This window comes from Marmota flaviventris, chromosome 11 (genome assembly GCF_047511675.1).
Source record: "Marmota flaviventris isolate mMarFla1 chromosome 11, mMarFla1.hap1, whole genome shotgun sequence".
Taxonomy (NCBI): Eukaryota; Metazoa; Chordata; class Mammalia; order Rodentia; family Sciuridae; genus Marmota; species Marmota flaviventris.
In genome coordinates this window covers 17,771,434-17,788,052 of record NC_092508.1, presented here as the reverse complement: position 1 = coordinate 17,788,052, position 16,619 = coordinate 17,771,434, and the positions used below count along the sequence as shown (strand labels likewise).

Here is a 16,619-nt window from a genome sequence, read left to right as displayed (position 1 = left end):
GTGCCTCAGGCATGGTAAGCTAGGGCTCTACCTATGAGTCACAACCCCAGCCCAGGGGGGTTGGTTTATAAGCAGACTTTGACTTAATTTCTTTGGGGATAATCCTTTTTCCTGATAGTGTGCTGTCAAGTGATAGCAGGGACTAAGAAGAGGAGAAGGATGATAAACATAGGTTCCTAGAACTTCTTGCAGCTCCTGGAAGGGGTTGGGGAGGGTGGGGAACAGCCTAGGCAGCCCAGTGCAGCTCAGAAGAAGCCTAATGCTAATCCCAGAGACCCTAGAGGGCAGAGCTGTGCTCCCAGACTACCCTGGGAATGAAAGAAGGGGAGAGCACTGAAGCCACAGTCCAGGGGACGGGAGGGCTGGGGTAAGAGAAGTGACCTTCTAATTGTGACCCATTGGCCTTCACCCACCACTTTAGGCATGTGCCTAAGATACAGAAAAGAGGTTTTAAACAGGACTTTTAGCAGCTCCCAGGAGCCATGGCCTCCTCTACCTGCATCCCAAGCCACCCTGTGCTCTGGTCCCAGAGGTTCATGCTGATATACCTAGCCTAGTTATCTCATTAGATCAGAAGCCAGCTTGTCACAAGTTATGAAGGATTCATTTCTGTTTTCTGTAAAAATATCAGGATGTCTGTATGGCCTGGCCATTAGTTGATGTTGTAAAGCTGATTGGAATGCCTGCCCGTGCCCTGAACTCACCCATGTCTGGTTTTCCCTGACCATATAACAACCCTTTCCTAAACCTTAGTGACGCCTCATAAATTCTGGCCTTCCCTGGCCGGATAACGACACTCTCTGAGTCTCTAAGATCTCCATAAATTCTGATGCCGGGGCCAGCAAAAATGTAAACTTGTGTTATGCTCCTCAGAGTGTTGTTATCTGTAACCCCCCTTTGTGTAACTTTTTGGGCTATAAAACTGGGCCACAAAGAAGCCTCGCCGCTGTCCTTGGCTCCCACGATTTTGATGGGCAAGGCAGCCCGGCCGGTCGAAATAATAAGCTTGCTTTAATTTGATTTTAATTGGAGTCAGTGGTCTTTTCTTGCGTCGTGGTCTAACAATGCCAAGCTCAACCCTTACCCCTACAGTCTCTGAATAAGCACAACATAGCATAGCGTGAGTGAAAAATCCACTTTAATAATCCAGCTTCAGCTCAGCTGAGACTTTCTCTCTCTGGTAAAAGGGGTAGAAGAGAAGTCTTGTCAAGAGCCTTCAATCCACTACGAGTTTACGGCTCAGAGTGGGGAACAGCTCAAAGAAGCCCTACAACAAGAGGCAACATGGGATTCGGAATTAGTGAGTGACCAGATGGAGGACCCCATCCTCACCTCCTAACAACATTAGCCCCAGCAAGAGACTTCACCTGTGCTTGAAAGCTGTCCCTTCTCATACCTCATCCACTCCCCATCCCCTTGTTTTCTTCAGGGAATGGTCAGGGTCCCTGAGCCTTGAGAAGTAGGAGGACACTGTTTCCCTATGTGGTAGCACCATGGCAACCAGTCCCTATCACCTAGGCCAGCCATTTAGTGCTGTTGCCCCAGCAACCAATCCAGGCACTAGAAGGGGAAGGAGCCCAGAGACCTTGTGGGTGGGAGTACCTTGAAGAGGGTGAGGGTCTGGAGCACTCCTGTGGTGCAGGCTGTCTCCCGGATGGAGTGCATGGCCAGCTGGGGGCTGCCTAAGTCCAGCACCCGCAGCCCCAGCCGAGAAGCCAAGATAGGGCCAATGGTGGTACCACAGGAGACGTCATTGCGGACCATGAAGTCCTGGAGAGAGGAGGAAGGTCGTGAGCCATGTGCACTATATGCTCACTAAGGCCAAGGAGGAAGCCACCTTAGAACTACAGGGTTGGAAGGGCCTGAGAGATGGTTCACTTCTGCCCCTTGGAGCATGAAAGTTACCAGTGTGAAATCACAAAGCCAATACTAAATGGCAGACCCCAGAGGACAAGCTATTCTGAATTGGTCCCATTCTATTTGCACTGCCACCACCCTCACTTCAGTTACCATCATCTTACCTCCCATATTCCATTCCCCACAGAGCAGGCAGGGGATTTAAAAACTACCTATCCTTGTCACATTCATGTATACCATCACCCCACACACACACAAAGAAAAATCACTCAGTAGTTTTAGCATTTAAAAAATAAGCTGTTACCATTCTGAAACTATTTTCTTCGTATATGTTAAAGAAGAAAACATAAGGAAATCATAATATAATGCTAGATACACCAACATATTCAGAAGGCTGGCAATGTAGCTCAGGGATAGAGCACACACTATGCCTGAGGGCCTGGGTTACAGCCCCATCACCACAAGGGGGAAAATAATTTCAACCAGGTATGTTAGGTGCATGCCTGTGGTGCCAGCTACTCAGGAGGCTAAAGCAGGACGACTGCTTGAGCCGAAGAGTTTGAGACCAGCCTGGGCAATATAGGGGGACCAAATTTCAAACAAATAAACCAAAAAAGATTTTCAGCGTAAGAGAGAACAGAATTATAAGATCAATACACTAAGTGATAGCTATTTTAATTTTTGAGTAAGAATTACAGTATTAACTCAAGACTTGTAAAATACATCTATTTTTCTAGCTCTTTTCATGGAAGTGATCTCTAAGAACTGTCTCCTTGCCATATGCGGTGGCATATTGTAATCCAGGGACTTGGGAGGCAGAGGCAGAAGGACTGCATGTTCAAAGCCAGCCTCAGCAACCTAGCAAGACTCTGTCTCAAAATAAAAAAAAATTAAAAATGGACTGGAGATGTAGTTCAGTGGTAAAGCACCTTTGGGTTCAATCCTTAATATCAAAAAATAAAATAAAATGAAAGAGAAGAAAGAAGGAAAGAAAAGAAAAAACCATCTCCTTTCCTCCATCCAACAATGAACTCTTGGTGCGCACCCGGACCTTAGTCTCTAATACCATTTTTCACCCAAAGCAACTAAGTCAGGGGAGCTAACTTCACAAGATGAGCCTATTATTTAGTTTTTTGTTTTTCCTTTGTGTGTGTGTGCTAGAGATTGAACCCAGGACTTCATGTATGCTAAGCGTGTACTCTACTGCTGAACTACATCCTCAAACTCAGAGTCTAAAATTTCTTGTGTCAAGAAATAAGGATGGCGCTGGGGCTGTAGCACAGTGGTGGAGCATGTGTGAGGCACTGGGTTTGATCCTCAGCACTACATAAAAATAAATAAAGAAAAATAAAGGTATTTTAAAAATAAAAAAGTAAGGAAAATTTCAAGAGTCATATCAGATGGGCACAGGAGTTACATTGAAAAGGCTCCCACTGGTCAAAGTTATGACAATTTGAACATCAAATATTATAATTATAGTGGACTGGATCACAAAAAAAATCAATGAAACTTCATGATTCTGATAGTCATAAAAGGAAAAGAAACCCTTGTCACCATTCATGAAGGTGACATTTGGGATGACACCTCACCTTGAAAAGAGCTTATTAGTGGGAAAGAATGAGCATTTATCCTGTCTTCTCAGTAGGAATTAAACTTCACAATAAGCAAATAGCCCTAATTGATAAGGGAGAGGGGCTCCAGAGATGAAAGAAAGGTGGGTGTGTATGGATGTGTGTGGGGGGGTATGGGTGTGTGTGTGTGTGTGTGTGTGATTTTTCAGTAAATTCCAATGTAATTATTGATTTAGACAAGGATTGTCAATTGGTGTTAAAACCATTAGCTGTCTGATGGGGAACTCACAGCTTATACAACTATTATACAGTCAGGGGAAGAAAACCACCTTGTGACAGGAAGATTAGAGAGTGCCCTCAGTCCAGTGGTGAATCTTAGTATCGCTCAGGGTGAACCCAGATATTATGTGTGTGGTACAATATGAAGGGGACATGGCCATGATGTCTTGATATAATTAAGTCTTTAGATATAAATTCCAGTTTATAGAAAATTCAGGGTTTAGAAGCATAAGCATGACAACATGAAGAAGCAAGAAAAACAAATCCAGAAAGTGAGACATTACATGAGGTATCACCTCATGAATCGGCTTGATTTCTTCAACAAGCCAATATTATTTTTTTTTTATAAGGGTGGGGTGGGGGTAAGGGGGCTATGCTAGATTAGAAAATATTTAAGTGACATATCAGCCATATATAATACCTGGTCTTGAACTTGAAACCAGGGTGGACCAAACAGTTGTAAAGAATATTTTGAGGATGAGAAGCAAATTGATTGAAACAAAACTTTACCGAAATGGGAAGGTAGAGATATGGAGTGAAAACAGGTAGCAACAAATATAGATCCAATACAATTTCATTTTTAAAATGTGTGTTAGTTCATGTATAGAAAAACAACTGGCAGAATATGTATAGATCTCTGGGGATTCACGTATTATTGTTTCTGACAATTTGAACATCAAATATTATAATTATAGTGGACTGGATCACAAAAAAATCAATGAAACTTCATGATTCTGATAGTCATAAAAGGAAAAGAAAAATTGATATTTTCTAAAGTATATATGTCCTGCTTCTGCATAAGCTACAAGAGAAAAATCTCCCAGTGTCTTTGCACTGCCTTAGAATAAAACCCAAATGCCCTTCCATAGCCCCTGAAGCCCTGCATGACTAGCCGAGGTGGGCTTCTCTCCACTACTCTTGCTCTCCCCTGGCTTTCTCTCCTACTAGACCAAGCTCATTTTTGTCCCCTGTCCACTTTCAACTTGCTCCCTCTGCCTTGGATGCTCTTCCCCAGACCCACCCAGAGCTGCTTTTCCTAGTAGTTGAACATCACTTCCTCTAACAGGCCTTCCTGAGAATGAAATCACCTGCTCTCCATGGGACAGGGTAGGGACACTGCAGCACTGAGCTGGGAGTCAGAATGCCAGGGTCCTAGTCCTGATTTCACTGAAACTTGCTTGCTATATTTGTCACTGTCCTGCACTGAGCTTGGTCCCTGACACACAGATAGATAAAAAATATATGGAAATATATGTGTATGTACACACACACACACACACACACACTGTCTCTCTCTCTCTCTCTCTCTGAGAAAAAAAGGACTAGATGGATGATTTAAGGGAAGAGGGAAAATGAGTAGTTGGGGTCTCAGGCTACCCAAGCCCCAGGAGGAAGTAAGGGTGTATAAGAGAGACACGGGAAGTGAGGATGCTGTGGGGAAAAAGGCAAGACTAATCCACAATGTGCCAGAAGCATACTGAACCTTTAAGCCTCATAAAAATTTAACAAAGTAGGCATCATTATCACCCCCACTTTATATGTGGGAACTGAGACTCAGCCAGCCTAGGAGACCAGTCCAAGTTCACAAGGCTAGCTCCATAGCAAAGCCAGCACGGTCTGTATCCAAAACTCCCATTCTGCCACGTACTGGGATACCCCTCCACCAAAAGCCATGTACCAAGAGCCCTGCTCTTTGGGTGCCCACTGACTTGTGTCCCTACCCTGCTCCCTCCATCACACCTTCCCAGGCAGGGCCTGCCCTTACCTGCAGGGGCACCCCAACACTGTTGGCCACCTCTCGGATCAGAGCCTCTGAAACTGCATTGGAGGAATAGCGCTGCTTGCTGTTCACCTTGATTACAGGGCCCTGGGGAGAGTCAGGGGGAAGCAGAGATGGTGGTATGCTCAGAAGGAATGAGATGAGGCCCAGGGCCAGCCAGGGCCCCGCATCTCAAAGAAGAGAGCATCTCACCTTGTGAAATAAAGGCCGGTGGTTCTCCTCATGCTTGTCCCTGTAAGAAACAATAAGGGCCAGGATGGCGCACAGCAGTGGGCCTGTCAACACCCACCACCCTTCCTGGGGCAGAGAAGGGATCACATCATTCTTTCTATCTCACTCAGTAGGACCTCAGAGTCACTCTAAACACAGCTTACCATGCAGCCTCTAGCATAGAGGGAAAGGAGTTTATAATAAAGCCTATTCAACACACCTGGGTTAGGCATCGAATGACTTTGACCCCCTTGGAGCACCTCCAGGCAGAATGAGGATGAGGAAGGGGAAGGGGAGGGGGACAGGACATCCAGGGCTGAGCCTGGGTCTCTGTGTGAGGACTGTCTGTACAGGAGACTCACATGTAGTTGGGATGCACAGCATGGGCCATGTCTGCACTGATCATGAAGGACTTGGGAATGGCTTCCTCGAAGGCTGTCAGGTGCTGGGATGAGGATGAGATCCGTCGCAGCACCAGTTCTGTCAGCAGAGACTGTGCTCCCTGGGCACTCTCTGAGCCCACCTGGGGACACAGAGACCTGACTCTGGGAGTCTGGACATGGGCCTGAGCCAGGTGGCCAACAAGAGAAGTCCAACATCCACATTAGCCCAGGACCTGCTTAAGTTACTGGGTGGGTTAAGGGGGTCCTCAGCAACGTCTCCAACCCTGGATCATTACTGAATTCCTGATAGTGGGCTGGGGCCAAACTAGTTTCCAGTCACTTATAGGCTAGAAATAGCACTTACTGATGGGTTTTCTGTACTGACGTCTCTCTCCCCTACCACTTACATCTGGGGCTCAACAGAGGCACCCCAGCACAGTGATCAACATCCCTTTATGCATATGACAGAGACTGCTAACTATCCATAGTTATCTTTTATAACAGAACACCCAAGCTGTAACTAAGCATCTAACTACCTAACTACAAATGACATTCCCAGCCTCCCTTGCAGCTTAATATGGCCATGCTAGTTCCATGCTCATAAGCAGTAATGAATGCCCACCTTGCAGGGCACAGGCATCCATCCCCTCTCTACCCTCCTCCCTTCCTGCTAACAATGTAGAGATGATGGTAAAAGTTCAAACTGCTACCCTGAATCCTGATATGGAAGCCAGGTGTGTGGGATGGCAGAGATCTGTCCTGAAATGCTAACACTGTTGGACAGTTACATAGGAGAGAATTATCTCACTGTCAATTTCTACTACAGCATCTCCAATTGCAGCCTAACACACACATGCAGCACAAAGACCTACTATTTACTGACTCCTTGGGCTGCAAGGATGAATTGAGCAGAATGAGCCCAGTTGAGGAATGAGCTTGCCAATTGGCACAGAGGGATGTGGAAGATGGGTCACACTGGAAGAAGCAGATATCTGCTGAGCCAGTAGGGGACACCAAGTGCTAAAGAATCATGGGCAGCACCCCCACCCCCATTTCTGAGGTCTCCAGAATAGCCCTGGATCATGGTAGATAGGTGTATGGCACAAACTGGCTGCCAAAGACTCCACAGAGGGGCCCTTCCTCAAGCTCTCCACATACCTCTTCATTATCATAGAGTGTGATCATGCGCACGTTGGGCTCCATGGCCAGGGAGGAAGGGGCTGCACAGGAATCAATCAAGGCCTGGATGGGCAAGAAAACAAGTGCATCATTCTTGCCATTCCTTCTTCCCCAGCTTAGCCCACCAGAATTTGGGAGGCCACACTCCGTTGTCCATGTTCCCTCTGAGGGAAATGAGTTAGACTCCCACTGGCCTCCTCTCTTAGGGCCTGGCAGAAGGAGTGGTGGCAAACTTTCCAACCAGGATGGAGAAACCATCATCAGGGTGCTCCCACCCTTCCCCCACAAAAGGCAGGAAGAGGATGTCGAAGGTAGAGAGAAGGAGGTAAGATCATAGTGACTTTGAGCTTCACAACACATGGAAACCCCGTAAACTGCTCGGCCTCAGTTAACAAACTGAAGTCCGGAGGGGTGATCATGACCCCTGGCTGTCTGGCTGCAGAAGCGGATGCAGTCCGCAGATCTGCCTCTGGTCTCCAGTCACAGGATGGGCAGAGAAGGAAGGGTTGAAGAGGGCAGAGGTAGGAGTGAGGGCAAGAGGAAAGAAAGAGGCCTGACTGGGATGAAATAAAGATAGGTAAAATGAAGGAGACCAGAAGGAAGAAAGACAGCCCCACCGAGATCCCAAGTAATGGAGAGAAGGCTAAGTGGGCTCAAGCCAGGAACATGATGGGGAAGCGGAAGGAGGCGGATGATATTGCCTGGAAGGGTTATTAACTTGAGGGAAAGCAGCAGAAACAGAGTTAGGAGAAGATACCACAGCACCCTAAATAGGAATTTATTCAGCTTCCCCTTACCTCAGCCCCTGACTCCAGGCCAGTGCAAGGACAGGGGCCATGGGTAGGGATGCCAGGGGTACAGTCTTTGGGCCCCTCCCTGTGGTCTACTTCAGCAGACTGAGAGCACGGCCAGGGCCTCTCTTACCACCTGTTGGAGCTCGAGATCATCCCCCCAACTGTTGTGGAGTGTGAGTGCCTGGAATACCCCAGTTCCTCACCTGCAGGGCACAGAAGCAGCTGTGCAGATTGTCCAGCCGAGGGGCAAAGATGAACTCATCGTAGGCTCCACCCAGGACCTAGACACACAGGACAGGCAGCCTGACCTAAGTCTCCTCCCTGACTCACTGGCTTCTGCTCCCGAGGGCCTGAGCTGAGCCAGCCTCCTCAGGTTCTTATGCAACTATTCCCTGGCCCCAGCTTAGGGCACTGTTCTCCTTGCTATGCAGATTCAGTAGAGAACGCAGGATAGGGCAGGGCTGCCTAGAAGGGAAGTGCTGTACTCCCTGACCTCTTCTAGTGGGACAAGAAAAGGGAAAAATGGTCGGAGGGGCGGGGGCGGGGGGGGGGGGGAGTCCAAGGAAGTAAAAAACAGAAAACCAGTTGACAAACAAAAGCAATCTCCTATTGTCAGCAACCGGGAGGCAGAGAACAGGTGGCCACCTCTAAGCCTCTTGTCCCTAGAGGTTCAGAGTCAGTGTGGGTCAAAGAAGACAGGGATCACCTGCAGCAGAGATCCCCAGAAATCTATGAAAAAGTCTGATTCCCAGATTCCCCAACCCACAGACAGTCCTAGTAGGCAGGTCTCTGGTCAGGGGACCTTGCGTATTTGAGAACCACTGAAAGCAGTGGGGTAGTGTCTATTGAGAAAACAGAAATGAGAGTAATTGAGGGACTGGTGGAGGGATGAATGCTTCAGGGGACCTACTAGGGATGGCTGGAATCCTGGAGGTCCCCCCACCCACAGGTTCCTGCAGCTGTTCCTTACCCCAGGCTGGGTGTCAGCCAGGCAGAGCTCCATCTCCAAGATGTCCTCACAGCTCAGCCCTAGATGGGCACAGAGCAGGGACATGAGGACCGAGTGGTGCCGTTCATCCTGCAGAACAGAAGATATTGGGAGAAGGGTCTGCTCCTCCTCTTCTTTGCCCCTTCTCAGAGGACCGGTTGGTACTCCCTCTGCACACCTTCCCCAGGAGCAGGGAAGCCTTCTTACCGTAGCATTGGCAGACCCTGACTCAGGAGTTCCTTTCTCCAGCTCTTCTTGTACTACAGTGGCAAGAATGGGAACTCTGTGGGGAGAGGCATGAGAGGGTACCATGAAGAGGGCTAGAGAGCATGGCAGGGTGGAGTATCCATAAACGTGGGCATCTCCCGATGGGGAAGTGCCCTTGCCCTTTGATTTTCAGCCCACTCCCCAAATGGCAGAGCTTGAACATTAGCTGGGGTCCAACAGTGGAACTTGACTATGGCCATTAAGCATAGGTCTCCCAAGTCCCTCTAGGGCCTTCTGTCACCTGGTGCCATACCCATCCCTCCCTGCCACAACAGTCTCCTGCTCCAGTCTCACAGGTGTGTCTCTGTGTTGGGCCCAAAGTTCTCGTTGATGTTGCGCTGTAGATGAATGGCCAGATGTGGGATGCGAAGAATGGGCCGGTCCACATGCACCAGCCGCTGCTCCAGATGACCTGAGGTGGGGCACTGTGGCCCACAGACCAGGTCAACCCAGGGTGCCAACCAACTTTGGTGGGTCAAAACTCTCATTCACCCAGACTAACCACAATGGTCTTTCAGGTTGCCCCTACCCCTCTATCCCAGGGGCCTCTCCTCTAGTACTCTAAAGGAACATGATATTCAATCTTCAGGGAGTTGAAACCCAGATCCTCCCCAGTCCCCAACCCTGGTCCCCACCTTGAAAATGACACGTCCAGCCAAGGTCAGGTCGCGGTCAAACCAGGTGCTCCAGATCCCACCACCATAGGTCTCTACACCAACCTGCTGGAAGCCCCCCTGGCTACGGCGAGACCGGCGTTTCACCTGACCATGAAGACCGGTAGGAAGTCAGAAAAGGCTGAATGACAAGATTTGGACATGAGACAATACAGAGGAAATACAGAGGAAATATCAGCATCAGATAAAGGTCCAAAGCGAGGAGGAAGGGCAAGACAGTTCTACCTACTCCTCTGCTCCAAGGGCTAAAGCCCCCCAGTTTGTGCCTCCTGGCTTTCTTTTGTCCCCACAAGGCCCCTAACACCTCCCCTCACTCCAGTCATCCTTAGCTCCTTACCCGGAGGCAGGGACTGTCCGTGTGGGCCCCAATGAGGCTGAAGCCATTGCCAGGAATATACTGGCCGCCCACGGCAAAAGCAATGATTGTAGAGGAATTCCTGGTCAGGAAGTACTGGAGAAGGCGGATGAAAGACAGGGGTGTGAGTTGCTTGGCCAGCTGGCACACAGGACTTGAGAACCAGCTAGGGATCTACCCATCTGTTCCCATCCCCATCCCTACTACCTTGCTTTCTGGCTTGATATCCCAGCTCTCTGTCTCCTTGAGTTCACGGAAGCCAGCCTGAAGGAGGCGGCTGCGGCACTCAGCCACAGCTGTAAGAAAAGGACCCTCTCACAGCTATGGAAATTGGTGAGGGGCACACCCATCCTTATTCTCCCTTGCCTTGGTCAGTTACCATGGAAAGGAGAAGGACTCCGGTTCACGAACTTGAGGAGCTCCCGGGCCGCGGCCTGCACCGCCTCCTTTCGGGCCCTGCCACTCATGGCCACCTAGGGGAGGGGGGCGCTCAGGGTCCTACCAGGTCTGGGACTCCTACCTCTTGTAAGGGCTCCGGCGACTCACCGCGCCATGCCCACCCCCATCAGCTACTGCTCCACGGCTCAGATCTCTGCTTTCGCCCCTTTCCCCACTGACAGACCCAGATCCCGGGTTAAGCCTCTCTGGGCTGAAAGCACCATTCTCCCGCCAAAGGACCACCAAACAGCAGCTACTCCGCGTGGCCAGCCCTCTGGTTAGAGCTTTAGCCCGGCCCCCTAAGTCCCACCCCACATCCCGAGCCAAGAAATCCAGATCGGTAGCGGAACTCCCGAGCTCCCAGGAGACCTCCTAAATCTGAACCCGTCTGCACCGAGCGCATGACCCCATCCCAGAACGAAGAAATACTTCACCTCCCCGCACAACTAATTAGTCACAGGACACCCCTTCCAACTCCAGTAAGGCCCGATCACCCGCAGCAGGGTTTCGGTTTCGCTTTGGGTCAGTCCTGCCCCCATTTCAGCGTCCCGCAAGCCTTAGGCCCGAGTGGGCATCGGGCTGGGTCTGGAATCGAAATTTAAGCCGACGGGCGGCAGCCACCTACCTGCACAGCCTCACCGTCACGTTCGTTCACCTGGCCCACACCACTGGCCACCCCGACCCTACCCACCCCCGCCCCCGCCCCGCCCTCTGTCAGGCCGCGTTATCAGCTCCTCTCCTTTCTTGGCCTTGTCCAGACCCCGCCCCCACCGCGGCCTCCGCCACGCCCCTCGTCCGGCCACGCCCAGGCTCAGCACCCGTCTGGGGTCGGCCGCGGCTCGCACTGTGTGCTCCGCCCCTCGCTGGGCCGCGCCCCGGTTCCGCCCCTGCCTCGTCGCTCGCCCCGCCTCCTGTCGGACCGCACCCTCTACCCGCCCACCGCTCCGCGGAGGGCCCAGGCTAGGGCCGAGGCTAGGGCCCTCTGGCGTCCCGGAGGTGTTAAGACAGCCGCTAACCTGCCGTCTCTCCTCACCACCTTGGGCAGAGAGTAAGTGGGGTACTCGCCCCAGCCAGCTCACCGTGTCGGATGGGTACAGTACAAAGTACTCTCTCTTGTCTCGGCCACCCTTGTGATAACAAAAGCAGCAGGGCTAATGTGCACGCTCACGATGAACTTTAGCTTTATGATAAATCTTACCGTGTTATCTGGATTAGTCTTCACAACTGCCCTATCAACGTAGGACTTTCCCTGTTCCCATTTTAAACATCAACTAACAAAATATAGAGAGGAGTAACCTGTCTGAAGTAGCAAATGCAGAGGAGGAGTTTGGACTCCACCGGTTTGATTTCAGAGGCCTGAAACAACTGCTAGAGCTTTTCAGGTTTTTTTCTAGACCTTTTCTATACACTTTAGTAAATGTTATAAGAGAGGTCCTGGAAGGGCACAGACATTAGTGACTTGCCCAAGATCACCAGGCTATTTGGGCAGACCTGGGGTTTTAATTCTGATATCTGTGTTCTTTGCACTTCTGAAAATGATACAAAACCAAAAAAAAAAAAAAAAAAAAAAAACTCCCTATGTTCTTGGGGGCAATTTCAGTATTTCCACAAAACTCTCTATATTCTTGGAGGCAATTCCAATATTTCCAAGTCAAAAGTAGTGTGTAGCAATTTAGAAACCTGCCTGGCTATTGGATTCAGATCAGGACTTTGGCGGACCCAAGGTTTAAAATAGGACCTAGCTATCAACACTGGGGGATCTCAGGTCCATGGTGTAATCTGGCATTTACATGCTTAAGGTGGGAGTGAAGGAGGGAGCAGAGAGGTTGGAAAGGTCCTTCCACCCTCCCTTCAAATGAGTAAATATTAAAGGAAGGCTTTCAAGACACACACACCAGGTGATGGGTTAAATTTATATGATTCCCTCCAGATACAGTGGCTGCATGTGTATAATCCCCATGACTTGGGAGTCTGAGGCAGGAGGATGAAAAATGTGAGGCCAGCTTGAACAAATTAGCAGAAACCCTGTCTCAAAACAAACATTTTAAAAAGTGGAAGAGTGCTTTCTTAGAACACATGAAGTCCTGAGTTCATTCTGCAATTCTGAAGAAAGAAAAAAAATCTTGGGATTCCCTAACCACTCATTGAAATACCATTCTGTATAATGTTCTGTACTAAGTGGGTCATGTGAAAATATTATTTTTGAGACATGGTTTCAATATGTTGCCCAGGTTGGGCTCAAAATCACAATCCTCCTGCCTCAGCCTCCCAAGTGCTTAGAATTACAGGTCTGTATCATCACACATGATAAAGGTGGGTAAAAAGAACATTCTTGACTTCTGAGAAGCTGGAGGCTGACTCCTAGAGAAGGGCCACATTCAAGGAAGACAATGAGTAGAGCCATACAGGACTAGTGTCTTCAGTCAGTCCTTGGGGAAAAAAAGATTAACCTGTACTAAACATGTACAGCCTTTTTTCCATGTCATTACTTCTTAAACAATATGATTTAACAACTATTTACATAGCATTTGTGTTTTATTAAGTAATGGAGAGATGATTTAAAGTATACAGGAGATTGGGCATAGTATATATGCAAATACTACACCATTTTATGTGAGGGACTGAGCATCCTTGGATTTGGGTTTCCACTGGGGGTCCTGGATCCAAAACCTCACAGATAACAAGGGATGAGTGGATAAAGGAAGGAGACCTAAAAAAGAATCTTTAATGTTCTGATCACAAAAGAGTACATGCTCATGTGAGAAAGTCATACATCACCAAAGTGCATAACTTAGAAAGTAAAAGTAAACATTTGATAAATTGAACCTCTATTCTTGATTTTTAAAACATCCTCTAAGAAACCAGAAAGAAGGCAGGTGCAGGGGCAAAGGTCTGTAATCCCAGCAATTTAGGAAGCTGAGGCAGGAATATTGCAAGTTTAAAGACAACGTCAGCAACTTAGCAAGGCCCTGAGCAAGTCAGCAAGACTGGTTCTCAAAATAAAAAAAATAATAAGGGCACCTCTGGGTTCAATACCTGGTACAAAAAGAAAAAATGAAAGAAAGAAACTAGAAAGAGAAGCAACAAAAGACTTCTGCTAGAAATCTACAGCAAAAAGCAAGGAAATAACAGAAGTGCCCTTATTGAAATTCAAATTAAGACACTGATGAGCTATAACTGCTGCACATTATAAACTGTCAAGGTATTAGAACTGGGAGAAGCAATGGCCAGATTAAAAAATAAATAAATAAATATTTGCTTTCTTGTACAACAAAGAAGTAGAAAATATAAAAAGAAAAAAGGTCCTATTTGCAAGAGCAATAAATACTATTATATTCATATGCATGATCATATGAGAGACCCAATGTCACTTTAATCAGGGAAGTACAAGTTAATCTTTATTTATAAGATTAACAAAAATAGTGGGGGCTGGGGATATAGTTCAGTTGGCAAAAGTGCTTGCCTTGCATGCACAAGGCCCTGGGTTCAATCCCCAGCACCCTCCAAAAAAATGATTAACAATAATGAAAAAGTTGGTAATGTTTTGGAGAGGCTTGGGGTAATGCTGCCTTCATACCCAATTTTCTATAGTGTAAACATTCCCCAAGTTGATTTCAAGCTTCCAACATGATGTCACTGAACACAGCAATTGGGAAGAGATGTGTAGAACCATGTCATTGTATAGATTTTCATCATTCACATGCAGTGAACATAAATAACCTCAAGAGCATAGATTTAGGAATAAGTGGAATTGAATAATTGGGAAAGTGATGATTGTTTTAACTTTTTATCATCTCTATTTGCAACATAATATACTTAAATGCAATTCTATATAATTTAATGTTTTAATGATTTCTGTGTTAAAACAGCAGCCTCACCAAATCCTAGGGATTTGACATTCCCTAGTTCTCATGAACTGATCTAAGTTGGCTCCAGCAGAATACTCCACCCACACTCCATATCTTTGCTATTAAAAGTACATTCCGTTGACCAACAACATCAATAACACTTGGGAGGTTTTCAGAGATACAGAACCTCAGGGCTTCTGTAGACCCATCCAAAATCTACATGTTAACAAGATCCATAGATAATTTGAATGAATATTAAATTTTGAGACACAGTGTTTTAGAGTACCACATAACAGTAAATAAAAGTCAGATCATGGGCTGAGGTTGTGGCTCAGCGGTAAAGCACTCTCCTAGCACATGCAAGGCCCTGAGTTCGATCCTCAGCACCACATAAAAATAAATAAATAAAGATATCGAGTCTAAATACAACTAAAAAAATATTAAAAAAAAAAAAGTCAGATCAATCTTTATGTATTATCACAGAAGAAAGTTCCAAATATATTGTTGAATAACAATAACAATAAATCAATTTCCAGAATGTTCATAGGGCAGGCACATTTATGTAGAATTCACATAAGGAGCTAAATTTCCAGATTTTATATAAATCAATATGTAAATGCATAGAAACAGGGTTGGAAGGCAAGTAGTCACCTCTGGATAAGGGAATGATATCGGGTACAGAGTAGCCAGGGGATATCAGAGAATTACTGTAGGACCCAAATGTTTGAAAGAATCATTATTTCCATCAGGCTTCTGATTGAATCTTCTTCAATAACGTTAGCTGGTGTGTACAATGCTACCATTATTCATTTATCTTTTTGATTTAACAAATGTTAAAGAGTAAATGCCTGAGTTAATAAGGCAATTGGTTATGCATATCACTGAGAGTGGATATGATATATATGTCCTTTCTGATACACTGGTTTATGAGAGAAGCTTTCTAAGTAGTAATTTGTCACATAATTTTCAAGGGTGATTTGGGATTCAAAAGACCAAAGTGGTGCTGTAAGGAAGAGAGGAGTGTGTGTGTGTGTGTGTGTGTGTGTGTGTATGTGTAAAATCTAGTCAACAAATGCTTACTAACTTAGTCAGGGTATAGAAGAAGACAAAATCATGGTCATAGAAAGTGCCTAAAGACCATTTTTTCCAATTGTTACTTTTTAAATGTACTTTTAAAAACATATTTAATACATGTACATAAAAAAATAACTCAAAGGTACAAAAGAATGTATTAAAAAAAGTTATATGTGATCATATGTATATTCTGCCCCCATCTGCTAAAATGGGTCCAGTGAGGGGCTAAATCAGACTGAATCAGATAATCTTGATTTCCTGATGCCAATTTCTTGATTTCCTGGGTATCTCACAGGAGGTAGATATGTTGTTTGTTTCAATGAATAAAAAATCTTCTTCTAGGTATGATAGCAACTTGCACAACATGGTATAATTTGTCTTTCTACAGTGTTGCTGGAGGGGCACTTTAGTTTTGAACACAGGATTTTGCTCTGGCCCTGTTTTCCATATAGTACTTAACTGATGGAGAACTACAAATCCCAGGATGCCTTGAGGTAAGTGACTCAGGCAGAAATAATCATTTCCAACCAATTATGTCCTAGGAGGGAGATTTTAAAACTTCTATTTAAAAAGTGCTTTTCACTGTATGACCAATGTGATTCTGCAATCTGTACAATCAGAAAAATGAGAAATTATACCCCAATTGATTCAAATGTATGAATTGCTAAGATCATTGTAATGTCATGTGTAGCTAATAAAAATAAATAAATAAATAAATAAAAAGTGCTTTTCAAACACCTCTGTAAATACCAGTAGGAAAAAACATGTATAAGAGTGAAAAGGCAATGTATGGAATAGCAGTTATGATATGCAGCTGTTTGTATGTGTAAACACACACACACACACACACACACTCACACACACTCTCATACCTTTAAAATATATCAGGATTCACAAGAAAATTCTGACTCTGAAAAAGAGA

At 46.3% G+C, this 16,619-nt stretch overlaps 1 protein-coding gene across 2 annotated transcripts; it reads right to left on the bottom strand.

The window, feature by feature from the left end:
* Positions 1-1,121: 1,121 nt before the first annotated feature.
* Positions 1,122-11,476, bottom strand: Dnpep (aspartyl aminopeptidase). Of its 2 annotated transcripts, XM_027941776.2 has the most exons (15): positions 11,401-11,476; positions 10,717-10,810; positions 10,545-10,633; positions 10,320-10,433; positions 9,944-10,069; positions 9,603-9,733; positions 9,249-9,324; positions 9,024-9,131; positions 8,257-8,334; positions 7,239-7,322; positions 6,060-6,220; positions 5,680-5,719; positions 5,473-5,574; positions 1,603-1,770; positions 1,122-1,267 (listed from the first exon to the last, which is right to left on the bottom strand). In XM_027941776.2, the coding sequence occupies exons 2-15, from the start codon at positions 10,802-10,804 to the stop codon at positions 1,217-1,219; spliced, it is 1,416 nt and encodes a 471-aa protein (XP_027797577.1). In that variant the 5' UTR covers positions 10,805-10,810; positions 11,401-11,476; the 3' UTR covers positions 1,122-1,216. The 2 variants fall into 2 exon arrangements, with proteins under 2 accessions (XP_027797577.1, XP_027797578.1); XM_027941777.2 differs by lacking the exon at positions 1,603-1,770.
* Between the last annotated feature and the right edge of the window lie 5,143 nt (positions 11,477-16,619).